At 37.7% G+C, this 26957-nt stretch overlaps 1 protein-coding gene across 13 annotated transcripts in view; it reads left to right on the top strand.

The window, feature by feature from the left end:
- Positions 1 to 26344, top strand: part of LOC141398615 (otoferlin-like) — a 454472-nt gene extending 428128 nt beyond the window's left edge. For 11 of the 13 annotated variants that reach the window (XM_073976043.1, XM_073976038.1, XM_073976042.1 and 8 more), the window contains 10 exons: positions 3343 to 3540; positions 3688 to 3804; positions 3863 to 4216; positions 4280 to 5346; positions 5415 to 6401; positions 6545 to 6791; positions 17525 to 17775; positions 17847 to 18085; positions 18149 to 18425; positions 24972 to 26344. In XM_073976043.1, coding sequence (XP_073832144.1) covers positions 3343 to 3540; positions 3688 to 3804; positions 3863 to 4216; positions 4280 to 5346; positions 5415 to 6401; positions 6545 to 6791; positions 17525 to 17775; positions 17847 to 18085; positions 18149 to 18425; positions 24972 to 25152 — 3918 coding nt within the window. In that variant the 3' untranslated portion in view covers positions 25153 to 26344. The remainder of the gene's footprint in view (positions 1 to 3342; positions 3541 to 3687; positions 3805 to 3862; positions 4217 to 4279; positions 5347 to 5414; positions 6402 to 6544; positions 6792 to 17524; positions 17776 to 17846; positions 18086 to 18148; positions 18426 to 24971) is intronic. The other 2 variants (XM_073976050.1, XM_073976051.1) reach the window with 1 other exon arrangement.
- Positions 26345 to 26957: the final 613 nt, after the last annotated feature.

The raw sequence follows: 26957 nt of genomic DNA, 5'->3' as shown, positions 1-26957 counted from the left end.
TATCAATACGAAATTTTCAGTAAAGGTTAGTTTAGTAACACAAATGAAAAAAATGCAAAAAAATTCAACAAAGGTCCAACCTTAGGTATAGCCCCCATAGGACGGTACACCTGATATCTGGCATTCTGGGGATGTTGACCACATTTTTCTATGAAATTAGCTAAAATTTGGCTATCGGTATTCCCTAATGTTAGAAAAACTTCTTGCAAAATTTTTTTGAATTGGGTCCACGTTTTGAAAGTATCCCCATATAATGGTATCTCCCGATTTTAAGAAATTTAATGCTTTATATAAATTATTAATTCGAAATGGCCGAAATGCCACTTAATCATTCCTGGAGGTAGGCTACCCCCAGAAAATTGTCGAGTAATGTAGGTCCACCCTTTGATGCTGACGCCATAAATCGGTACCGCCCAAAATTCGGTATTTTTAGGATTCTAGTCGTAATAATCAATCAATATGGCTGAATTTTCCAAATTTTACATTGAGGTCCACATTTTGACGTATCCTTCATATAACTGAACCGCACAATGTACCTTCTATATATTTAAAAAGTTGAAATGTAAAAAAGTTGAAATGTATCCTACTAATATTAAAAAAAATCGTTGGGGGGAAATTATCCCTCCAAAAGTCCTTCAGTCATCACTGCTGCAGCCGCTCGCCATATCCCTGCTGGTCGAATACCCGAAGTAAGACCAAACTTCCCAGCAGAGGCGACGGGATCAGCAAATGAGCGAGCCAACCCCAATGACCCCAGAGTCAGGGAGCTGACACTGAAAGTTAACAGGCTGGTCGGCGAGCATAAGCGGAACAAGTGGTTAAATTATCTGAAGAGTTGCAACATTGGAGCCGGCATAGGTGAATTGTGGGCAACGGTTAAGTCACTTTCGAACCCTGGAAGAAGGGAAGATAGGACCCCAGGCACGTTTGGCGACGTTACGTTGACTGACCCGAAGAGGTGCGCAAGTTATTTCAATCGACAGTTTGTCGAGCACCCCGAGAGTGACAGGGCGAAGAGAAGAGTATTACGTCGCATCAGATCTCTTCCTGCCGAGGAGGAACCACCACAGTTTTCAGTGGATGATGTTGCCAATGCCATCAGGAACGCTAAATCATCCAAAGCGTTGGTCCCTGATGGAATTTCCATGGTAATGCTGAAGCAGCTGGATGAGCCGGGAGTGGTGTATGTCACTAAAGTTCTCAACTTGTCGCTATCCACCCTCATTGTTCCCGAAGTCTGGAAAATGGGCAGGGTGGTCCCACTGCGGAAGCCCGGCAAGGATACCAACAAAAGTTAATCGTACTGGCCGATTTCGCTTTTGTCGCCCGTAGCCTTAGTCCTCCCAGTATCAGAAATAGCTATCAAGTTGCCGATCATCAGCATGGATTCCGTAAACAGCACAGCACGACAACTGCGCTGCACGCCATTACCACATATACATATTTGTCAAGGACTCAACCAGAGACGATAGAACAGTGATGATGGCGCTTGACTTATCAAAAACCTTTGATACAGTCAGACACTCCACGCTGTTTGAGGACATTGAGCAGACAACCCTCCGGCCAAGCTTGAAGCGTTGGATAGTCAATTATATGTGTGGACGCCAGTCGTACGTGGAATTCAGGAACAAGAAGTCCAAACCCCGTAGAGTGAAACAGGGAGTTCCCCAAGGTGGGGTGATATCTCCGGAACTATTTAACCTCTACCTCTCCTGTACTCCGCCCCTCCAGACGGCATCGATATCGTAACATATGCGGATGATTGCACGATCCTGGCGTCAGGTATCTATCCTGATGACATCTGTGAGATACTAACTGATCTTACCACCTTTTTTTATTCAAGGAATATGCAGATTTCCGCCACAAAATCAACAGCCACTCTGTTCAACACATAGACAGCACAGTTTGGAAGAAAATTGAATGTAGTGGTCGACAGTAGCAGAATTCCGACCACAAACTGCCCCAAAAGTTTAGGGGTCAAATTCGACACTTCTTTCAAGTTTTGCGCGCACGCCTTAGCTATCTGCGACAAACTGGAAAGTAGGAACAAGGTCCTCAAGTCCCTAGCCGGCAGCACTTGGGGTGCAGATAAAGAAACCTTGTTGACCACATATAACGTGATAGGTCGTTCTGTGGCAAGCTATGCGGCACCAGTTTGGTCCCCGGGATTATGTGATACGAATTGGAAAAAGATTCAAACCTGCTAGAATGCCGCCCTGAGAACAGCAACAGGGTGCCTCCTCAAGTCTTCAGTGGACCATCTACATAAGGAGGCAAAGATTCTTCCAGTAAAGGAACACAATGAGATGCTTTCGTTGCAGTACATGCTTGGGTGTTACCGCGGGAGCGATTACAATCACCATCTGCTGGTTATGCCCGACACATTCAGGCATATCAGGAAGGATATTCATGATCTAAAGAGGGAGGTCGAACAATATAGGAGAGAACCGCTAGATCAACTGGCATATCAAGCAGGTTTAAATAGTATTCACACGGATGCAGTTGCTAAGGCCATAAGCAAATATAGTGCGAATAAAATCCTCGAAATACATCCCCCATCTATCGCAGCTGAGGAGCGTCAACTGTCACGGCAAACTAGAGTAGTTTTGGCTCAACTACGCTCGGGATATTGCAGTCGCCTAAATTCTTATTGGGCGGAAATCGACCGCGCCGTGCAAGACATCTGCCCAGCATGTGGCATGGGCCCGCATGACACAAAACACCTTTTCAACTGCCCAGCCAAACCTACTCATCTAACTCCAGTGGATCTGTGGTTACATCCCATCGAAGCAGCCACTTTCCTGGAGCTGGTGATAGACCCAGAGCCAGATTGAACAGAAAAACGAACATACAAACATAATAATAAGCACTGTTACAACAACAACATTAATACCAAAGTTATGTGAAAGGTGTATATGAGAATTATATACAATCAAATCAAAAATATCTAGGCTGACAATAGTTTTTGTAAAAATTCTAGATTATAATAGTTCCTACCATCGGTATTGTTAATGATGTTTACAATATTGCGGAATTTCGCAAGTTGTTTTTGTTTTTAATGTTTGGAGCAAAATATGGTATTTTTGGATTTGCAATTGCAATGCTTGAACAAAACAAATTAATTGTTGGAACAAAAATAAATATTCTTGTTCCAACAAAAGTGAAAAAATATTTTTATTCTCTGCGTGCGATATTTCATACGCTCGTTTCTATAAAATCACTCACACGTTCAGGAACTAGGACATTAAATCTAGGAACTAGATTACCGAAATCAAGTACTTTACAGTATATAACAAATTCCCTAAAGTTCATTCGCATATCCTTGGTTCTTTAAAATAATAGGAAGACGGTTTAGCGGAAACGAAAAATATGATAGAAAATGAAGATCCAAAAGCAGAAGTTCGTCTTCGTTCGACATTGGAAGAACTGGCATCGGCTTGTGTTCGTTATCAGACCATAACTAAAGGTAACTCTACGGGACCAGGAAGTGGTAAAACAAAATTGGACAAAGAACGTATGAAGCTATGTATGCGGGAAATTGTAAGTAGTAAATGTTTTCTAAAAATAAGTCAAAACGGATAAAAGAAAAAAAAACGTGTTTATAATAAAAAGTATTGCCCCTTCTCCACTAAATATCAAAATTTACCACTCATCATTTTATCTGTCTTTTTTATTTTCCTTGTGCAGGAAAGTTTAGGTAATCTGGCCCGAAATCTAAGGGCCTTGGTGACCAAGAGTTCCCTGAGGGAACGTTTCAAACAGGCTCAGACCTATATGCCTAAATTGAAATTCCTAATAGATGATGTAAGATTTGAATCTTTTAAAAAAACAATATAAACTAATTTCAGTTAACTCTTTTCAGCCTCAACATTCATTACCTGATATTTTCTTGTGGCTCATTGCCAATGGCAAACGTTATTGCTATCATCGAATGTCGACCAGAGATTTGATTTATTCACAAACTGAAGAGGAGGCTGGAATACATTGCGGTAAAATTCAAACCCTATTTCTACGTTTACCCGGTAAACAGTCCACCGGAACAGCTAGTTGGTTTATACAAGCCAAACTATCGATCTACTTGTGGTTGGGTGTGGTCAACCACAAGGGACATTTCTTTGAGGGTTTACCCATTGGTTATGATTTGTCACATGAGCTGAGGAATGCTGAGAGACCAGGAGCAATGGCTCCCAATAATATACACTATCTTGAAAAATCGGTAAGACTTACATCCATTGAATTAAATAACATTATTGAGGTATTCGTTTGTTTTTCTTTTCAGACTTTCCAGTTGAGGGCCCACATTTATCAAGCCCGTTCCTTAATTGGCTCCGACGCTTCGGGCCTTAGTGATCCATATGCCACCGTTTATATCACCGAATACGCCAAAACCACCCAAGTCATTGAGGAGACTCTCAGCCCCACCTGGGATGAATTGCTTGTCTTCGATGAGATCCTTGTTTATGGTACCAAAGATGAAATCAAGAAAAATCCTCCCACCATTATTATTGAAATCTACGATCAGGATAAAGTGGGTAAATCCGAATTTATTGGTCGAGCCATAGCAAAGCCGCGTGTTAAGTTGCGAGAAAATCCCTATGTTACACCCACATTGGAATGGTTTGATATCGTGCGCGGACCCGACAATGCCGGGGAGTTATTGGCGGCATTTGAAATGCTAGAACTCGGTTCACCAGATATGCCAAGGCTAACAGAACCCAAAGATACCATGGCGGCCATTGAGGGGAAAACCAATGAAAAGAACAATATTCCACCCCAGGACACCATATTTCCAGTTCCCAAGGAGGTGCGACCTAATTTGGCTAGATTCCGCCTGGAAGTCCTGTTCTGGGGTTTAAGAGATTTGAAAAGAGTCCATTTCATGTCGGTTGATAAGCCGCGCATCGATGTGGAGTGTTCCGGGAAGATATTGAGTTCCACGATCATACAGAATGCCAAAAAGAATCCGAATTTTCCGAATATGTTGAAATCAATTGAATTGGAATTGCCACTGGAGGAAACCTACGCTCCGCCCATTACCATACGTTGTGTGGATTGTAGATCTTTTGGGCGTTATACCCTGGTGGGTACACATCAGATTACATCCATACATCGTTATCTCTATAAGCCACCACCCAAGGAAGATATCACAAAATATAAGACAATTGGGGGCCAAATAATATTATCGGCTCCATTTACCGAGGAGACCTATAATAATTTGGTTGATGGCTTTGGCATGCAGCCAATGATGGATTCATTGCAGCAGGCAAATATGAAAGATTTCTATGGCAATCGTAGATCATCGTGTGATCAGTTTACATTGTATGGAGCAGCATGCGTTACGAAAATGTGGGTGAATGAAACCTAGGACGGTAATCAACATACTCAACCTATTTTTCTATTCTCCTTCCATGCAGGGTCAAAAAACAAACATCCAAGAAAAAATCCTCACCACGCAGCATGAACAAGGAAAACTCCCTAATGGGTGACCAACAGGATATCGACGATGAATGCAGTCGTGATTGGTGGACAAAATACTTCTGGTCCTATGAACGCCTCATCGACAATGCCAAGGCGGAGAAGGCCTTAACAACTACGGACAAATATCTAACACCGCCCACAATCCAACAAACACAAAGTGTCAGCAAATTCGGCTCCAAATTTGTCCAGAAACTTAGCCCCAAGGGCGTGACCAATGCGCTGGGCCGCAGCAACAAACAAGACCAAAATATTTCACCATGTTCTGCCAAAGCAAAAGCATTGACCAACACCACAGCTTTGTGTCAGGTAAGTAATGGACCGACGAATTCGTCGTCAAAACGAATTCGTAGTGTGGCACGTCGTGCTCCTCACTTTCAGATCTACGCTGGTGAGCTGGAGGCCCAAATAGAATTTAACAACTTTCGTGATTGGCTGCATTCATTTGCCCTGTATCGTGGCAAGAAAACCGGCGATTCGACAGAGGATGATAATCGCACCGTGGGCTTCTTTAAAGGAGCCATTAAAGTGTATCGCCTACCACCACCCAAGGGCATTGATTATCCTGTACCCAATTTACCTGCCAATGAACCCATTCATGTCCTGGTTCGTATCTATATAATCAAGGCCACCGACCTGCATCCCATGGATTTGAATGGCAAAGCTGATCCTTACGTAGTCCTTCACCTGGGCAGTAAACGCATATCAGACAAAGACAACTATGTTAGCAAGCAATTAAATCCCGTCTTTGGTAAATGTTTTGAGGTGGAGGCCACTTTTCCCCAAGATTCAATGTTGACAGTGCAAATATTCGATTGGGATTTGGTGGGCTCGGATGATTTAATTGGTGAGACACGCATTGATTTGGAAAATCGTTTCTACAGCAAACACAGGGCCACCTGTGGACTAGCTTTGCGCTATGAAGAGTAAGTATTGAGTTCCATAAAGCCCCTCACACTTTCTAATGATCAGCAACTAATAATTCAAAATCTTTCTTTTCCCCAAACCCAATTCCCTATTACCTTATTCCACATCTCTCTCTTGTCCCTTCCTTCCTCCTCAACCATAGTATTGGTTACAATCAATGGCGTGATCCCATGAAACCAACTCAAATCCTATCGAGGTTGTGTAAAGAAAATAAATTGGATACCCCACATTATTTTCAAGATCGCGTGGCTATAGGCAAGTACTGTATGACTTTTTCCGATGAGGAAGTCATAGCCTGGAATGGTCCCAGTACTTGCCGTAACCGCGATGAGCATTTGGCTTTAGCTGTCCTACATCGCTGGAGTGAAATACCAAGTGTTGGTTGTAAGGTGGGTTTGTTTTGTTCGCTGTGTGTGAGTGAGTGAATGTCTTTCCGTGTGCTCTCTTCTTCAATTTCTCTACCACTACTACTACCTCTACTTTTTTCTTCTAAATCAAACAAAAAATAATTACTCAAAACGAGTCTCCTTTTTAAATTGAATGTGTTTTTTCCAAAACTTTAATTCTCTTTTAATCGTTGTCATCTTATTTGGTATTCATTCTGGCAAAACCTACTTGTTTTAAATGTTTGTGTAATCTTCTCAACATAAATCTCCTTGACGTCTGAATTGTCTGTGCATAGCTTAAAAGTTGATTATGATGAGATATTATCTGAGAAATCATTCGAGGTACAACCTAGGATTTTTTGTAAATATATTTGTGTATATGTTTTTAATTCTTTTTTATTTAAATGTTATTGCATGTTCTAAAGACGCCAATATCGGGATTTTAATGTATGGATAATATTAATGAAGAACAAAGAAGCAAACATAATGTAGGTAGGATTGTCGCCTTTAATAACACTGTGCAGCAGCATTTTTGGGGGTGGAAAATTTCATTTGGAGATGAAAGCCCTTGGTGAATATATTAAGAATCCAAAAGGAAATTTTCGCCATAGGTCAAGTTTCTGAGATATCGCCCAATGAAGTTTTTAATTTTTTCCCTTTAATACTTGGGAAAATAGCTACATATCTCTATTTGGCGTTGTTGTAGCTTTGTTTTGAGATGGCATGTCTTCAGTCAAATCGATTGGCGAATCTTTTTGTAGAACATTTCATTCTTCTAACTCAATGCATTTCATGTCCTTTTCGTCCTTTATTTCTTGAACCGTAGTGAAAGTACCACAAGATACGATTTTCAGCATCCAAATATTATACAAAAATTTTGCTCAGAAGATTTTAAGTACGGTTCTCTTTGACAACTAATCGATTTTGTCCTTTTCGTTGTCATTTTTGATATTTATTCGGACTTGGTTCAGAATTAAACTATGTTTTGTTTTTCTGTATATTCGTTATTGGTTATGTATAGGTATGTAGAGATAACAATTGGTTATTGCTTATGTAGACATCTGGGGTGTTTCTGAATTATTTACCACAAATAGCTCTCGCATTGATGAACACGTTAATAACAAATTTTCTTGGAGGATAGATCCGGTTATCTCAGTTTTTGAACCGGATATTCCGATATTAAAACCGATATTTGAACCGGTTTTAAGTTTAAACTTATATGTATATCATTAAAAAGCTTATAGAGCTGTCAATCACATTAAATTAATTCGCTTATGAAAACTTTGCTAGAGCTATTTGTGGAAAATATTTCAGAAGCACCCCAGATGTCTACATAAGCAATAACCAATTGTTATGTCTACATACCTATACATAACAAATAACGAATATACAGAAAAACAAAACATAGTTTAATTCTGAACCAAGTCCGAATAAATATCAAAAATGACAACGAAAACGGGACAAAATCGATTAGTTGTCAAAGAGAACCGTACCTAAAATCTTCTGAGCAACATTTTTGTAGAATATTTGGATGCTGAAAAATCTCATCTTGTGGTACTTTCACTACGGTTCAAGAAATAAAGGACGAAAAGGACATGAAAGGCATTGAGTTAGAAGAATGAATTGTTCTACAAAAAGATTCGCCAATCGATTTGACTGAAGACATATTATCTCAAAACGAAGCTACAACAACGCCAAACAGAGATATGGAGCTATTTTCCCAAGTATTATAGGGAAAAAATCAAAAACTTCATCGCACGATATCTCAGAAACTTGACCTATGGTGAAAATTTCCCTTTGGCTTCTTAGTATACTCATCAAGGGCTTTCATCTCCAATTGAAATTTTCCACCCCCCCCCCAAAAATGCTGCTGCGCAGTGTAATTTAGGTAATTAGTCGGTTATTAGGAAGCAGGCTAGATCTACTGATAACTACAGCGCTGGAAACATTTATTTAAATTTTTCATCCATAATATTCAAGTTTAATTGTACTTATTTTTTCAGTAACAAAAATACCTTTTTACAGAATTTCGTTATAGACTGCAAACAAGTTGCTTCTTCTTCGAAAAATGCACTTTTTTACAAAATGATAGAAATGCAACCATGCATGTACAATGTGACCATGTGTAAATTGGCGCAATTTAAGATCGACACAAAATTTTCTCTCTTTTTCAATGGTTTTTGTTTATCAACCCTTCGTCATAAATAAAATAGACGATATCTGGGCTTCCAAAATGTTGTGACATACACAAAGGGTACCGTTGGAAAGGTATTTTTTACCCATCCTATAGTATATGCCGCTATACGGCACGCGGAGCCGTTCCTGAGAAACGGGTCAGTTAGTCCCAATTTACAGTTTACTTGCGGCAATTGTCAGTTTGTGGGTGAGAGAGGGTGTTGAGAGCAAAGGTTTACCATATACCTCACCTTTCTCTCCATCAAACTGACAATTGCCGCAAGTAAACTCGCCTAATGTAAATTGGGACTTACTATATTTGCATATACACTAGCGATCATCCGAATAGGTTTGAATTTGTTTCTTTTATATGTTAAGGTATCTTCTGATGTGTTCGTATTGCAGATCCATACCAGGGATGGAAAATTCAGTACAATAGTACTTTTTTCAGTACCATTTCACTATAAAAAGTACCGAAGTACCCCCGCGGCCAATTCAGTACCATTTTCTAGAGAAATTTTTTTGGAACTAAAACTGCAAAATTAAAGTTTTAGGGGTCGATCATCGATAACAATTATCGTTGAGTGGCGTTGCCAGTTGTCAAAATTGATCCACGTATGGTAACTCTCAACTGAAGTTGCGAATCTCAGTTGACGAAGCGGCTGTTTTTCAGCAACCACCAATTTTCAGTTGCAGTGAACATTTTCGAAGAAACAAGAAGTAAAATAGAAGGAAAAATAAACATTTTGTTAACAATTATTGATTCTTTGCATCATTAATTAATTTTGTGTATCAATATGGTGAAAATAACGACAAAGCAGCAGTTCGAAATATTAATTGATAAACTGAGTGAAAATCCAAACTTAGTCCGAGGAGTTCGGGAGTTTTGGTGAAACCAAAGCCACAGCGGATGAAGCGTGGAGGTCCATTTCGGACAGTTTAAACAGCAATGAACCTCCAACACGAAAACCTGAAGAGTGGCAGAGTCTGGATTCACTTTAAAGCAAAGTTGAAAAAGAAAATGCCTCAAAATAAAATAAACTTCAACGACACTGGTGGTGGCTCATCACAATAAGTGAATTTATCGCCTTTGGAGCGGACAGCAGCAAATCTTTTGCAAATGAATTTGGTGACAAATACAGTAGGTTCAGTTTAAGTACAAATGACGAATATCCTCCATCTATATAGCCAACTACACCAGGGAATTTCGTTTTTGAATAAAAATGGTTTTTATTTTGCCTTTTTTCCTCCTCTGTCAACTTCGAAACGATCCAATTTTGGCACAATTTGTCCTCTATCAAGTGGACAACTTCCTTCAATACTCTCGACAAATTAGATTGAGCCATGCAATTGTTGAAATCATTGACATGGGACTTTTGGAAACTTCCGTCCTCCAAGAATCGCAACGCTGCGCACAAGTGGGGGTATTGCTGTTGATCTGTAACTTACTTTGAAGTCATCCTTTAACGTTTCCACAACGTAAAGTACGGCATCCTTTGGCAATCGAAAATATGCCTTAAACCTGAAATAATTTACTGACTATACAGATCTTTCCACATGATCATCAGCTTACAGTGCAGATGGCAATTCCAATGGATTCGACTTGTCCCTCAAATTTCTTCTAATAGATGCAATGTCCTGTACATTTTCTTCATCATCAAAAAATAATTCCACCGAACTTATCATTTTTTGGGACAGCAAATAAAACTTGACGATCCGAAGATTCAACGGGCAGGTTATATTCCAATCTTGGGTTGTTTTCCAAATTTGCTCGAAAACTCAGCCAAAATATTAAAATATTTTCCAGAATACACAAAAGAGTTATCCAAACCGCAATTATTTTTAAAATGTTTTTTTTTTGCGAATAGAGGTCACAAGTTTGAAAAAACACTGATCGATAACATGTTTATCGACCACCCAGTTGAGTTGACATTAATGGTACAACATTTCGTCTCAGTCGCGCAGACAACTGACAACGCAACTCAAGTTTAGTGGCAATACAAGATAGACCCATAAAATTACTAGAACTTTTATAAATCTGGATATATGGGAATATACCAAAATATGAACCCATGTTGATCATTTTCTTTGTGGAGCTCTTCCACCCTTTGAGAATCCGAAATATAAAGTTACAGTCACTACGGTAGACTAATCATTTAAAAGATTCACATCGAGTGGTATAGAAGTACATTCCAATACGAGAATCTGCAATACCTCTTTTATAGGAGCTATATTAGCGCTGGAAAACTATCGACAGTCTAACTATTGTTTTGATTACTGACGAAAAACACAGTTTACATTGGCCACCAAACCATTTTTTTGGACTATCTGTCACGAATTATTTAAATAGAAAATCAGTAGTTCAGAGTTCAATATAAATAAGGCTTTACGACGGCGATCAAAACTGTAGTCGGACTATCGATAGTGTGCCAGTTTGCAGGCTATTTAAAACGAAAACAAAGTATCTAATTTCAGTAATTTCGATGGAATACTTAGGATAAATCTTTTACAATACCGTTCTATTAGGGCTATATCAGAACGTTTACCCGCACTGACAAATTTCTGGGGGAGAGTTTAGTGGCCCAAACGAAGACTAAATACCAAATTTCAAAAATTTTGGTATGTTAATATGGCTCAATCCTTCAAAATACCGAAAATCGGGAGGTACCGTTGTATGGGAGCTATATCAAAACGTGAACCGATAGAGCCCATTTGCAATACCAAACTTCCTAGGAGAAATTAAAGCTTCTGTATCAAATAAAAAGCTTAATATTAAATATTGAGTGCTGTATATAGAATTCAACAGACGGACGGACCTGGTTATATACTTTATAGGGTCTCCCACGAATATTTCGATGTTTTACAAACAGAATGACAAAGTTAATTATAACCTCCAGCAGGGTATAAAAAAATATACCATTTTGGAACATTCTTCAGATTTCATAGATTTAAGCCTGAATTAAAATTGTTTATATTTTTTCCTTAAAAAATAATAAAAAGTACCTTTTCAGTGAAAAAAGTACCATTTTAGTACTTTTTGAAAATTTCATTTTTCCATCCCTGATCCATACTAATTACTTTTTGAGAGTCCTATACTATGCCAACATTCCCAAGAATAAACTTGACGGTGTTGCCATATTTTCGGAAAATATCCCAATTATAATAAAAAATGTTCAAAAAAGTGTCCAATTTTTGCGATCATCAGGATAGGTTTGAATCAAATAAAATTGAAAAATTGTACTACCCATGCAAAGATTGCGCAATTTTTTGGTTAAGTTTAGTAAAATGGAACATTCTGATAAATCCTACAACAAATTTGGCCCGCTTTATTTGGAACGTGGGTTCAATTCTCAACATGGAAAAGTTAACAAGAACTTTCAGACAAAATACAGAAATATTCAAACAAAAACGTTTTATAAACTAGCTTTAAATGAATTTTTGATTTCGTTAAATCTCTTCTGAGCTTCGAAAATTGTCTGAAAGCAAATACCAAGTGTAACCATATTATTAGGATCGATAAATTAGAAAGGTCATTGAAAATAGTTGGTATTTTAGTTCAAGTTTCATTTTTTAACTATCCTTGCAGTACAAATTTAAGTATTTTTATGCTCACAAATCCTCCATAGTTGACCACATGTATCATAAATGTTCGAAATTTGGTCTGGAAGAATGTTTCTTCGACGACAATAAAATAGAAAATTGTAATTCAAATTTAACCCAAAGGGCATGATATCGCCGACTTTTATAGTGCTGTATAACCTCAGTAGTCCATTCTTTTATACTTATTCGTGTTTGTTTTATGATTTGTTAACAGAAAAAACTTTTTGAACTGACAATATAGGTATTACAGCACTAAAAAGTCGGCGATATCATGCCCCTTTGACTTAAATTTGATTTACAATTTTCTACTTTATTTTTTTGTCGTCGAAGAGACATTCTTCCAGACCAATTTTCGAACATTTATGATACATGTGGTCAAATATGGTGGATTTGTGAGCATGGTAATACTTAAATTTGTACTGCAAGGATAGTTAAAAATTAAACCTGTAGTGCGATTCTCTAACATATTTTTTGAGTTACCGACAAAAATCGGTAAAATTAAAATGCTTATAAATTCGGTAATTAACGAAATTTTTCGGTAAGTTAGCGACCAAGAGAAAGTAGTCGTAAAGTTCTATCGATAGCAACAGTGTTGTCGACTTTTATTTGAACTTTTCATTCATAATTGTGTGTTTTAATTTTACCGACATTTGTCGTTAACTCAAAAAATGAGTTAGAGAATTGCACTACTGAGCTAAAATACCAACTATTTTCAATGACCTTTCTAATTTATCCATCATAATAATATTACTAACACTTGGTATTTGCTTTCAGACACTTTTCGAAGCTCAGAAGAGATCTAACGAAATCAAAAAGTCATTTAAAGCAGGTTTATAAAACGTTTTTGTTGGAATATTTCTTTATTTTATCTGAAAGTTTTTGGTAACTTTTCCATGTTGAAAATTAAACCCACGCACAGTGCGAAATTTGGGAAGTTTAGTGGAACTTTAAGGGATTTTCAAAGTACATGAAATTAATTAAACTTTTATTGAATTAGTTAGCTAAGTACTCCACTGCAAGTGGACCATACTCAGTTAGCCGATTTATTCCACCAAACGACTTAAAAAATGCACTTAAAGTTGCACTTTTGTTTAATTATTTTTTTTTTGTAAGAAATGTATTTTTGATTCATTAAAAAAATGGAGTGGCGCGGACAAATGGTAAGTCAGTATGCCATGATTTATTTTTCTTACTATCTTACAAAACAATTATGTATTTCACACTTTAAAAAAATGCAAAAAACCCTTATTGTTTTCGTGCAATTTTAGTCGGAAAGAAGTGATTTTTTGAAGTTTTCAAAATTATAGTTTTTTATTTTCCGTGGGCATTTCAAAAGTGAGTTTCGTACATTCACGTGTTAAGATATATATAATCTGAAAGATTGGATTTTCCTCTGTGCGCAAAGCTATAAATCTGCTGCGGTATCGCGCGGTCTTTGGAGACATTCAAGATTTTCTAAAAAGACTTCGGGAATTTCATTCAGTTGCATTTTCCAAAAGTGGAAGGTAAACGCGACAATGAACGCCATTGTTGACTGTGTTTTGAAGAAATGGACTCACTAATTCTAACAATGATAATTTCTGTAAAATTAAGAGACCTCTCGCAATTTTTCATAGTTTTGACCTCTGACCATTTTTAGATGCTGCGGTGCAAATACCAAAATACGTTAAAAATTGTAATGCAGTGCAGACCTGAACTTGATCTGAAAGACATTATTAACAAAATTAATGGTACAGACCTGCTGAATGGACCAATAAACATTATAGATACAAATGAAAACACAAAAAAATGACATTTTACTCCTTAATAGATGTGTAGGGTTGTGGGGCTTCACCCAGAAGTGGACCTATGTTGACAGCTTTCGTGTGAGGAGGTTTTTTATTCGCTAACATCTTAAAATTTACGTTTGCATCAACATCGGCTGCAATTTTTGTCTTTAACCTCTAAAATACCCAATGTGAGGGAACCCGGCCTGTGGGGGCTATTCCAAAACGCGAACCTATATTGAAAATATTTTGTACATAAGTTTTCTATCCGCTAAAAACTCAATAACCAATTTGCATCAAAATGAAAAATTATTGATTGAAAAATTAATGTAAAATGTAAAAATGGCAGCCACCGTTACATGAGCGCTACAGGAAACTAGGGTCTATGTGAGCCCCACACTGTCCACTAATATAAGAAACATTTGTGCAAAATTTTAGGAATCTACACCTTTTTCTTTAAAAGTTATTAGTAAAGTTCTGCTAAAGTGTTCATATTTTGCACTCGTCACGTTCCTAATAAAGCGGGTCAAATTTGTTGTAGGATTTATCAGAATGTTCCAGTTTACTAAACTTAACACAAAAATTGCGCAATATTTGCATGGGTAGTACAATTTTTCAATTTTATTTGATTCAAACCTATTCTGATGATCGCAAAAATTGGACACATTTTTATACATATTTTATTATAATAGGGATATTTTCCGAAAATATGGCAACACCGTCAAGTTTTTTCTTGGGAATGTTGGCATAGTATAGGACTCTCAAAAACTAAATAGTATAGATCTGTAATACGAACACATCAGCAGATACCTTAACATATAAAAAGAAAAAAAAATCAAAACTATTCAGATGATCGCTAGTGTATATAAAATGGCTTCTATATCTGCTCCCAAAACGTTTTGGGATATGTATCGGGTACTGTTGTCGCTATATGGCGGGATACTTGAGGCGGAATAAGTATTCAAAATGTTGGCATATTTTATGTAATATTATTAATAAAGCATTTTTGCATTAATTTTTTTTCTTTTTATAATAATTTAACGTGATTTTTTACTTAAGTTCGGGTTTTTTATGGTGTTGGTTTTGTTTACTTTACTTTGTTTATTTATTTTCACAGGCATGATTTTCATATTTTTTCCGTTTAATTTTAATAAAATGAACAGGTCGGGACGGGTACAAAAGTACATACATATGGGGTGAAAGTGGACATCCTAGGCTGTGCGACACCGTAATTTAATTCTATGACAAATTTATAATGTCTTCCTATTAAATAATATAAACGTACAAATCCTATTTTTATACCCTCAGCATTTCATACGGGCAAAATGCGCCTCATCGAAATAATGGTTTTAGACCCCAAGTATGTTTGGACGAAATGTGTTTCAGACAATTTGGAGTCGATTGATCAATGTCCGTCCGACTGTCTGTCTGGCTGGCTGGAACGTACGATAACTCTCGAACGGATGAACCGATTCGGTTCTAATTTTGGCTTTCGTAATATTTAGTTTAAGTTCCGAAGATGGGCTATATTGGTCCACTCCTTCCGGTACCTCCCACACATATGTTTCAAAATGTTCGAAAAATTTGTGCGCACGATAACTCTTGGAGGAAGTAACCGATTCGGCCCATACTTTGCACATCCTGAAATGTGTACCAGACTTAGATAAGATTTCAATACGGACTCAGTCGGTCCACTCTTTCGGGTACCTCCCACACAAAATTTCGGTAAAGTTCAGTTTTAGGCCATCTTTCGAATCGATTTGACTTTGGTTTTAGCGACTTGTATTCACTGCCCCCATACGACGGTTCAAGTTTCATTAGGGGCAAGCCTATACTTCCTGAGAAAATAGCATGAAAGTTGCAAAAAACCCCTATGACGCCATGTGAGGTGGTTGGAGCGCAAGATAACTCTAGAACGGATTTGCCGATTCGGTCCAACATTTGGCCTTACTAATATTTTGTCCAAACGTAGTTTAAGTTCGAAGATTAACCATATCGGTCCACTCCTTCAGGTACCTCCCCCACAAAAGTTCAAAAATGTTCGGGAAAATTGTTCGTACGGTAACTCTTGAAGGGAGTGGCCGAATTGGTCCATACTTTACACATCCTAATATATCTACCAGATATAGATCAGGTTCAACTATGGACTATATTTGTCCACTAAATCCGGTACCTCCCGCACAAAATTTCGGATAAGTTCACTTTAAGACCTGATATCGAATCAGTTTGATTTTTGTTGAAGCAACTTGCATTCGCTGCCTCAATTACGATGGTAAAAGTTTTTTTCAGGGGCAAGTCCATACTTCTTGAGCAAACAGCCCGAAGGGTGTAAAAACCCCTTAGGCACCATATGTACTGGCTGGAGATCCACTTCCATATTGGTCAATGTCGATCCATTCCTTTTAGTATCTCCTCCGCAAAACTTTTGATATTTAATCCTAATCAACATTTTTGTCGATTCAAACACAGGCTGAGGGTATATCTCTGTCGGCAAAGCCGACTGATACTTTTTTACTTGTTATATTTTATTTTCATATTTTTAACTCTCTATCTGTATATTGGAAAATTAAAAATACTTTTACATTATGATTTCAACGACCGTTTTCTTTCTCTGTGTGTAGTTGTACAGCAAAACAAAAAGTATTTAAAAAAATTGAAACGCCTTAACCTATGAATTAATAATAACAAGATTTGGGTGGATATACAGTGGTTCGGAATCTATATGCTTGAAAAAAGGACTATTCCTAGATCTCGAACCACAAAGTACCATCTAAAGTTTTCCTAGGTTGTACTCTGGTAGAAAAAAGTAAATTTTAATAATATTGGTAAATTGTTCAATTAATGTTTTTTATATACCTGGGCAAAATTATAAATCCCACTGAATGGTCCCAAAAATTTGAATGTTTTCTTCTAAACAATTAAAATTAAACATTACCGAATTATTTCTCGCCGATAAATATCTCAAACATTTTTCTTTCATTTTCTCCTTTTAAGCTATGTTGGCAATTAAATTTCTTCTAATTCAATTATGAATGATACAAAATTTCAATTCAAAATTTTTTTTAATATTGATGTATTTGTAAAATAATCTCGGATTCCACATCAATTTTTTGTAAATATTTTAAAATTTTTTACATGTTTATAATAAGAAGAAAATGTATATTAACATTATTTCTGTGTGGAAATCATTTAAAGCTTGTACCCGAACATATTGAAAGTCGTCCAATTTATAATCCTGATAAACCGGGTATAGAGCAGGGTAAACTTGAAATGTGGGTAGATATGTTTCCTATGGATATGCCGCTGCCGGGACCAGCTGTTGATATATCACCAAGAAAACCCAAGGCATACGAGCTGCGTGTTGTTATATGGAATACAGATGATGTGGTCTTGGAAGATGATGCCTTCTTTACGGGAGAGAAAATGTCCGATATTTATGTTAAGGGGTAAGTTGGAAGTCGAATTGATATTTTGTTTCAAAATAATCTGTTAATATTTCAAATGTGTGTAATTACAGGTGGTTGAAGGGTCCTCAAGATTGCCAATCGACAGATATCCATTATCGTTCCCTTACCGGTGAGGGTAACTTCAATTGGCGTTTTATTTTCCCCTTCGAATACTTGGCGGCAGAAGAGCGTATAGTTCTCTCAAGAAGAGAATCTCTATTTAGCTGGGATGAAACCGAAGTTAAGATACCAGCTCGTTTAGAACTACAGGTCTGGGATGCCGATCATTTTTCGGCAGATGATTTTCTGGGTAATGTTGAACATATTTATTCAAAATGTTCTGGTTTAGTTATAATTTTGAAACAATATTCAGGAGCCATATCATTTGATTTGAATCGTTTTCCTCGTGGTGCTAAATCGTCAAAACTGTGTACCCTGGATATGTTAAAAACCGATCACATACCAACTGTGAATATCTTCAAGCAAAAACGTGTACGTGGTTGGTGGCCATTTTATATCAAGAAACAAAATGAAGAAATGGAGCTTACTGGAAAGGTTGAAGCTGAATTCCATCTATTGACCAAAGAAGAAGCAGAACAGAATCCAGCCGGTTATGGCCGTAACGAGCCAGATGCATTAGAGAAACCTAAGTAAGTTTTTACAAAAATATAATCTTTTTTCTTCACAACAAATTTATATAGAAACAAGTAAGAAAAGCGTTAAGTTCGGCCTGGCAGAACTTTTTATCCCCTTCACTTCGAACTGTACTGAAGTGAATACCAAAAATACCGAAAATTGGGAGATGTCTTCCTATAGGTGCTACATGAGGGCGTGAACCTATACCGACAAATTTCAGGTGGAAAGTTGTATATCCTTAATGAAGACTAACTACCAAATTTCAGTCATTTCGGTGGGATATTGACGCCAGAACCTTCAAAATACCGAAAATCAGGAGGTAGTGTTCTATGGGGGCTATAGGAAGACGTGGACCTACACATTTCATATGCGTTTAATACCCCAAATGAAGACCAAATACCGACAAATTTCAGGTGGAAAGTTGTACACCCCCAACGAAGACTAACTACCATATTTCAGTCATTTCGGTGGAATATTGAGGCCACAACTTTCAAAATACCGAAAATAGGGAATTACCATTCTATTGGGGCTATACTAAGCCGTGTACCTGTACCGACAATTTTCTGGTTAAAAGTTGTATACCCCAAACGGTATTTACCAAATATCAGCCCTTTCTGAGGAATATTGAGGTCACAACCTTCAAAACACCGAAAATCGGGAGGTAAGTTCTATGGGGGCTATATAAAGGGCTGGACCTATACCAACAAATTTCATGTGGAACGTTTAGTATTCCAAATGACGACCAAATACCAAATTTCAGCCATTTCGGTGGATTAATGTGGCCACACAATTACCGAAAAGGTTCTATAGAAGCACCCTTTCTTTCCGAAAGGGTCTATAGAAGCACCCTTTCTTTCCGAAAGGGTCTATAGAAGCACCCTTTCTTTCCGAAAGGGTCTATAGAAGCACCCTTTCTTTCCGAAAGGGTCTATAGAAGCACCCTTTCTTTCCGAAAGGGTCTATAGAAGCACCCTTTCTTTCCGAAAGGGTCTATAGAAGCACCCTTTCTTTCCGAAAGGGTCTATAGAAGCACCCTTTCTTTCCGAAAGGGTCTATAGAAGCACCCTTTCTTTCCGAAAGGGTCTATAGAAGCACCCTTTCTTTCCGAAAGGGTCTATAGAAGCACCCTTTCTTTCCGAAAGGGTCTATAGAAGCACCCTTTCTTTCCGAAAGGGTCTATAGAAGCACCCTTTCTTTCCGAAAGGGTCTATAGAAGCACCCTTTCTTTCCGAAAGGGTCTATAGAAGCACCCTTTCTTTCCGAAAGGGTCTATAGAAGCACCCTTTCTTTCCGAAAGGGTCTATAGAAGCACACTTTCTTTCCGAAAGGGTCTACAGAAGCACCCTTTCTTTGAGAAAGGGTCTATAGAAGCACCCTTTCTTTCCGAAAGGGTCTATAGAAGCACCCTCTCTTTCCAGAAGGGTCTATAGAAGCACCCTCTCTTTCCGAAAGGGTCTATAGAAGCACCCTTTCTTTCCGATAGGGTCTATAGAAGCACCCTCTCTTTCCAAAAGGGTCTATAAAGCGCCCTTTCTTTCCGAAAGAATTTATAGAAGCAGCATTTCTTTCGGAAAGGGTCTATAGAAGCACCCTTTCTTTCCGAAAGGGTCTGTAGAAGCACCCTTTCTTTCGGAAAGGGTCTATAGAAGCACCCTTTTCTTTCCGAAGGGGTCTATAGAAGCACCCTTTCTTCCCGAAAGGGTCTGTAGAACCACACTTTCTTTGCGAAAGGGTCTATAGAAGCACCCTTTCTTTCCGATAGGGTCTATAGAAGCACCCTTTCTTTGATAAAGGGTCTATAGAAGCACCCTTTCTTTGATAAAGGGTCTATAGAAGCACCCTTTCTTTCCGAAAGGGTCCATAGAAGCACCATTTCTTTCCAAAAGGGTCTATAGAAGCACCCTTTCTTTGATAAAGGGTCTATAGAAGCACCCTTTCTTTAATAAAGGGTCTATAAAAGCACCCTTTCTTTGATAAAGGGTCTATAGAAGCACCCTTTCTTTGATAAAGGGTCTATAGACGCACCCTTTCTTGGAGAAAGGGTCTATAGAAGTACCCTCTCTTTCCGAAAGGGTCGGTGTAAGCACTCTTTCTTTCAGAAATGGACTCTAGAAGCACCCTTTCTTTCAGGAATGGACTCTAGAAGCACCCATTCTTTCAGAAATGGACTCTAGAAGCACCCTTTCTTTCAGAAATGGACTCTAGAAGCACCCATTCTTTCAGAAATGGACTCTAGAAGCACCCTTTCTTTCAGAAATGGACTCTAGAAGCACCCTTTCTTTCAGAAATGGACTCTAGAAGCACCCTTTGTTACAAGTAGGGCATCTAGAAGCACATTTTCTTTCCGAAATGGTAATTAGAAGCACACTTTCCTTCCGAAAGGGTATCTAGAAGCACCCTTTATTTCCGAAAGGGTCTCTAGAAGCACCCTTTATTTCCGAGAGGGTATCTAGAAGCACCCTTTCTATCCAAAAGGTTCCATAGAAGCACCCTTTCTTGGAGAAAGGGTGTATAGAAGCACCATTTCTTGAAGAAAGGGTGTATAGAAGCACCATTTCTTGAAGAAAGGGTGTATAGAAGCACCATTTCTTGAAGAAAGGGTGTATAGAAGCTCCATTTCTTGGAGAAAGGGTGTATAGAAGCACCATTTCTTGGAGAAAGGGTCTATAGAAGCACCCTTTCTTGGAGAAAGGGTCTATACAAGCACCCTTTCTTGGAGAAAGGGCGTATAGAAGCACCATTTCTTGGAGAAAGGGTCTATAGAAGCACCCTTTCTTGGAGAAAGGGTCTATACAAGCACCCTTTCTTGCCGAAATGGTCTATAGGATCACCCTTTCTTTCCGAAAGGGTCTATATAAACACCTTTCTTTCCGAAAGTGTCTATAGAAGCACCCTTTCCTTCCGAAAGGGTCTATAGAAGCACCCTTTCTATCCGAAAGGGTCTATAGAAGCACCCTTTCTTTCCGAAAGGGTCTATAGAAGCACCCTTTCTTGGAGAAAGGGTCTATAGAAGCACCCTTTCTTTCCGAAAGGGTCTATAGAAGCACCCTTTCTTGGAGAAAGGGTCTATAGAAGCACCCTTTCTTGGAGAAAGGGTCTATAGAAGCACCCTTTCTTGGAGAAAGGGTCTATAGGAGCACCCTTTCTTGGAGAAATGGTCTATAGAAGCACGCTTGGTAATTAGAAATGGTAATTAGAAGCACATTTTCTTTCCGAAATGGTAATTAGAAGCACACTTTCCTTCCGAAAGGGTATCTAGAAGCACCCTTTATTTCCGAAAGGGTCTCTAGAAGCACCCTTTATTTCCGAGAGGGTATCTAGAAGCACCCTTTCTATCCAAAAGGTTCCATAGAAGCACCCTTTCTTGGAGAAAGGGTGTATAGAAGCACCATTTCTTGAAGAAAGGGTGTATAGAAGCTCCATTTCTTGGAGAAAGGTTGTATAGAAGCACCATTTCTTGGAGAAAGGTTGTATAGAAGCACCATTTCTTGGAGAAAGGGTGTATAGAAGCACCCTTTCTTGGAGAAAGGGTCTATACAAGCACCCTTTCTTGGAGAAAGGGTGTACAGAAGCACCATTTCTTGGAGAAAGGGTCTATAGAAGCACCCTTTCTTGGAGAAAGGGTCTATACAAGCACCCTTTCTTGCCGAAATGGTCTATAGGATCACCCTTTCTTTCCGAAAGGGTCTATATAAACACCTTTCTTTCCGAAAGTGTCTATAGAAGCACCCTTTCTTTCCGAAAGGGTCTATAGAAGCACCCTTTCTTTCCGAAAGGGTCTATAGAAGCACCCTTTCTTTCCGAAAGGGTCTATAGAAGCACCCTTTCTTGGAGAAAGGGTCTATAGGAGCACCCTTTCTTGGAGAAAGGGTCTATAGGAGCACCCTTTCTTGGAGAAAGGGTATATAGGAGCACCCTTTCTTGGAGAAAGGGTCTATAGGAGCACCCTTTCTTGAAGAAAGGGTCTATAGGAGCACCCTTTCTTGGAGAAAGGGTCTATAGAAGCACGCTTTCTTGGAGAAAGGGTCTATAGAAGCACCCATTCTTGGAGAAAGGGTCTACAGAAGCACCCTTTCTTGGAGAAAGGGTCTATAGAAGCACCCTTACTTGCAGAAAGGGTCTATAGAAGCACCCTTTCTTGGAGAAAGGGTCTATAGAAGCACCCTTTCTTGGAGAAAGGGTCTATAGAAGCACCCTTTCTTTGAGAAATGGTCTATAGAAGCACCCTTTCTTTGGGAAACAGTCTATAGAAGCACCCTTTCTTTGAGAAAGGGTCTATAGAAGCACCCTTTCTTTGGGAAACAGTCTATAGAAGCACCCTTTCTTTGAGAAAGGGTCTATAGAAGCACCCTTTCTTTGAGAAAGGGTCTATAGAAGCACCCTTTCTTTGAGAAAGGGTCTATAGAAGCACCCTTTCTTTGAGAAAGGGTCTATAGAAGCACCCTTTCTTTGAGAAAGGGTCTATAGAAGCACCCTTTCTTTGAGAAAGGGTCTATAGAAGCACCCTTTCTTTGAGAAAGGGTCTATAGAAGCACCCTTTCTTTGAGAAAGGGTCTATAGAAGCACCCTTTCTTTGAGAAAGGGTCTATAGAAGCACCCTTTCTTTGAGAAAGGGTCTATAGAAGCACCCTTTCTTTGAGAAAGCGTCTATAGAAGCACCCTTTCTTGGAGAAAGGGTCTCTAGAATTAAATTTTTTTGAGAAACGGTCTTTGAGAAAGTGTGTATATTAGCAACCATTCCTTCAGAAAGTGTCTCTAGAAGCACGCTTTCTTTCGGAAAGGGTCTCCAGAAACACCCTTTCTCTCCGAAAGGGTCTATAGAAGCACCCCTTCTTTCCGAAAGGGTATCTAAAAGCACCATTTCTTGCAGAAAGAGTCTATAGAAGAAGAAGTCTTGGAGAAAGGGTCGATAGAAGCACCTTTTTTTGGAGGAAGGGTTTATAGAAGTAAATTTTATTTTTTTATTTTTTTGAGAAACGGTCAAAAGAAGCACCCTTTCTTTGAGAAAGCGTGTCTATCAGCACCCTTTCTTTGAGAAAAGGTGTCTATCAATACCCATTCTTTCCGAAAGCGTCTCTAGGAGCACTCTCTCCTTCCAAAATGGTCTCTCTTTCGGAAAGTGTCTATAGAAGCACCCTCTCCTTCCAAAATGGTCTTTCTATTGGAAAGTGTCTATAGAAGAACCCTTTCTTTCTGAAAGGGTCTATAGAAGCACCCTTTCTTTCTGAAAGGGTCTATAGAAGCACCCTTTCTTTCCGAAAGGGTCTATAGAAACACCCTTTCATTCCGAAAGAGTCTATAGAAGCACCCTTTCTTTCCGAAAGCGCCTATAGAAGCAACCTTTCTCACCGAAAGCGCCTATAGAAGCAACCTTTCTTTCCGTAATGGCCTCTAGAAGGGGTCTTTAGAAGCACCCTTTTTCCGAAAGAGTCTTTAGAAGCACCCTTTCTTTCCAAAAGGATCTCTAGAAGAATCTTTTCTCTCAAAAGGGTCTATAGAAGAATCTTTTCTCTCAAAAGGGTCTATAGAAGAATCTCTTCTATCAAAAAGGGTCTATAGAAGCACTCTTTCTTGGAGAAAGGGTCTATAGAAGCACCCTTTCTTTCCAAAGGGGTCTATAGAAGCACCCTTTCTTGGAGAAAGGGGTCTATAGAAGCACCCTTTCTTGGAGAAAGGGGTCTATAGAAGCACCCTTTCTTGGAGAAAGGGGTCTATAGAAGCACCCTTTCTTGGAGAAAGGGGTCTATAGAAGCACCCTTTCTTGGAGAAAGGGGTCTATAGAAGCACCCTTTCTTTCCGAAGGAGCCTATACAAGCACCCTTTCTTTCCGAAAGAGTCTTTCGAAGCACCCTTTCTTTCCGAAAGGGTCTTTAGAAGCACCCTTTCTTGGAGAAATCGTCTTTAGAAGCACCCTTTCTTAAAGAAAGGGTCTATAGAAGCACCCTTTCTTGGAGAAAGGGTCTAGAGAAGTACCCATTATTGGGGAAAGGTTATATAAATGCACCATTTCTATGAGAAAGGCTGTCTATCAGCACCCATTCTCTCCGAAAGGGTGTCTACCAGCACCCTTTCTTTCCGAAAGAGTCTCTAGAAGCACCCTTTCTCTCCGAAAGGGTCTATAGAAACTCCCTTTCTCTCCGAAAGACTCTCTAGAAACACCCTTTTATTCCGAAAGTCTCTAGAAACACACTTTCTATCCGAAAAGGTCTTTCAAGGAACCCATTTTCTGAAAGGGTCTCTAAAAGCACCATTTACAGACGCACCCTTTCTTTGAGGAAGGATCTATAGACGTACCCTTTCTTTCAGAAAAGGTGTATTGGAACACACATTCTTTGATGAAGGGTATATAGAAGCATACTTTATATGCTTTGAGGAAGAGTCTATAGAAAGGGTCTATAGAAGCGCTCTTTCTTACAGAAACATTTTATGGAAGCACCTTTTCATTCAGAACGGGTCTATAGAAGAACCATAGCTTTCAGAAAGGATCTATATTTCCAATGAAAAATGTAACTTATATACAAATTTAATTTAAATCTCATAATTTTCTTATTTTCTTTCAGTCGTCCAGATGCCTCCTTTATGTGGTTTGTAAATCCACTGAAATCGATTCGCTATATAGTCTGGCACAACTACAAGTGGGCCATATTAAAGGGTCTGCTGTTTTGCGGTCTGGTATTATTTTTCGTTCTGTTCGTGTACTCAGTACCTGGTTATTCGGTTAAGAAAATGCTGGGTGCTTAATTTATTCTATTGTACTGTATTTTTTTCAACCAAAAATACGTATTTTATTTGTAAGTATGACAGTTTAGCTAAGGTCTTTAAAGCGAAGGTTTATATGAGGGTTGTACCTGATTTTGTTAAGGATGTATGTATGTTTGTATGTGTATGTAAGTTATGATAAGTACAATTGAATACTTTATAGTTTGTAAGGTAATATTAAATGATAAGTATTGACAACATACAAAATAGGTAACTTCTTGGTAAACAACTTTTAAAAGGGTTTCAGGGTATCTCTGTACAAAATCAATCAGTGACCTTTTGGTTGAATGGAACATAAAGTGCAAATAGTATATGTCTTTGTTAGTGTGAGTGTGTGTTTGAATCTTGAAAGGAACAAAATTTACTCAATATACTTCAATATATGCTCAAATAATAAATATTTTTTGAATAACTATTTACCAGAATAGAAGATTATATGAAAATTTTAACAGCAAGGAAAACATTTCAGGATATTTTTTAATTTTAATTTATATTTGGAGATTATGAAATGAAATTTAAGGTAGTTTTGTATCTATTTTGCTTTTTAAGACTTAAAAGTTTTGAATTTGAATAGAAGACCCGTATGTCTCGTATAAAAGATCGGTGGGAATTTAAGTAAAGCCCCGAAGTCTCTATATCCCGAAGCCTGCATGTCCAGTAAGTTTCCTCATAGGAGATTCATACAACTTCTACAAAAGGCCAGTAGGTATTTTTTTAGAAGACGAGTTGGTCTACTTACTGAAGATCAGTAGGAAGAAGGGATCTACAACCATTATTCCAAGGCTAACTTTCGATTTAAAAAAGAGTTGCAATTGTGAGGACAAAAGCAAGAAATTACATGCAAAGACTATTATTTCAAACCTTAAGAACTTAAACTTTAATAGTATATACTGTTTTAATTCTAGAATATCCTCAACTTATTTTATGTAAAAAGATTTTTGCGAATCTATTTTATAATTATTTCCCACCATAAAACCCACGATACATTTTTCAAAAATATCAAAAAATTTACTACATACCACTCAAAAACTATACAATCAATCAGTCACTTAAACATTTCTGACGAAATCTATACAATGTATTTGAAAAAAACAATCAAAACTCTTTAATTTCTTTATAGCTGTAGGTCATTAATTTTCTAGAAAACTAATCTTAAATATATCCCAGAGAAAAATCATAAAAACACACATAAAATTATTTTCTTAAAAGAAACAAATTAAATTGTGCCACAAAATTCAAAATATGTTATTAGATAAGAATGTATTATAAAAAAAGTATCTATTTTTGAAATCAAAAAATGTTATGAGAGTACGTAAGAAGACAAGGAAACTATATTTTTTGTATTTTATAACTAACATATATTTATTGTTATTCAGAAATTAAATAATCGTAAATCTATTAATACACAACATTATTCAAATAAAGTAACGATTTCATTGATTTTTTGCTAAAAAAATAATCTTGAAATATTTCTCGATCAGTACTAGACTAACTTATATTTATTAGATTTAAATTTAAAACTTTCTTCAGTATTAAATAAACTTCTATAATATATTATCATATTTATATTAATTATTGTTGTTAATATATAATTTTTTCAATAAAAGAAAAATGTTCATATTTATTAACGAGTATTTTAATTTAAAATGTATTAGCCCAAGAAGCGGGGATTTTTTAAATAAATTTTAAACTTTATCAACCCAAGAAACGTGGATTTTTTAAATAATATTTTTCAAAAATTATCAACCCAAGAAACGTGGATTTTTTAAAGAATATTTTTCAAAAAT

Source organism: Musca autumnalis, unplaced genomic scaffold (assembly GCF_047663935.1).
Source record: "Musca autumnalis isolate F117 unplaced genomic scaffold, ASM4766393v1 scaffold_3, whole genome shotgun sequence".
NCBI lineage: Eukaryota > Metazoa > Arthropoda > Insecta > Diptera > Muscidae > Musca > Musca autumnalis.
Note: the sequence above shows the minus strand (reverse complement) of the source record. Positions and strands in the feature narration are given on the sequence as shown.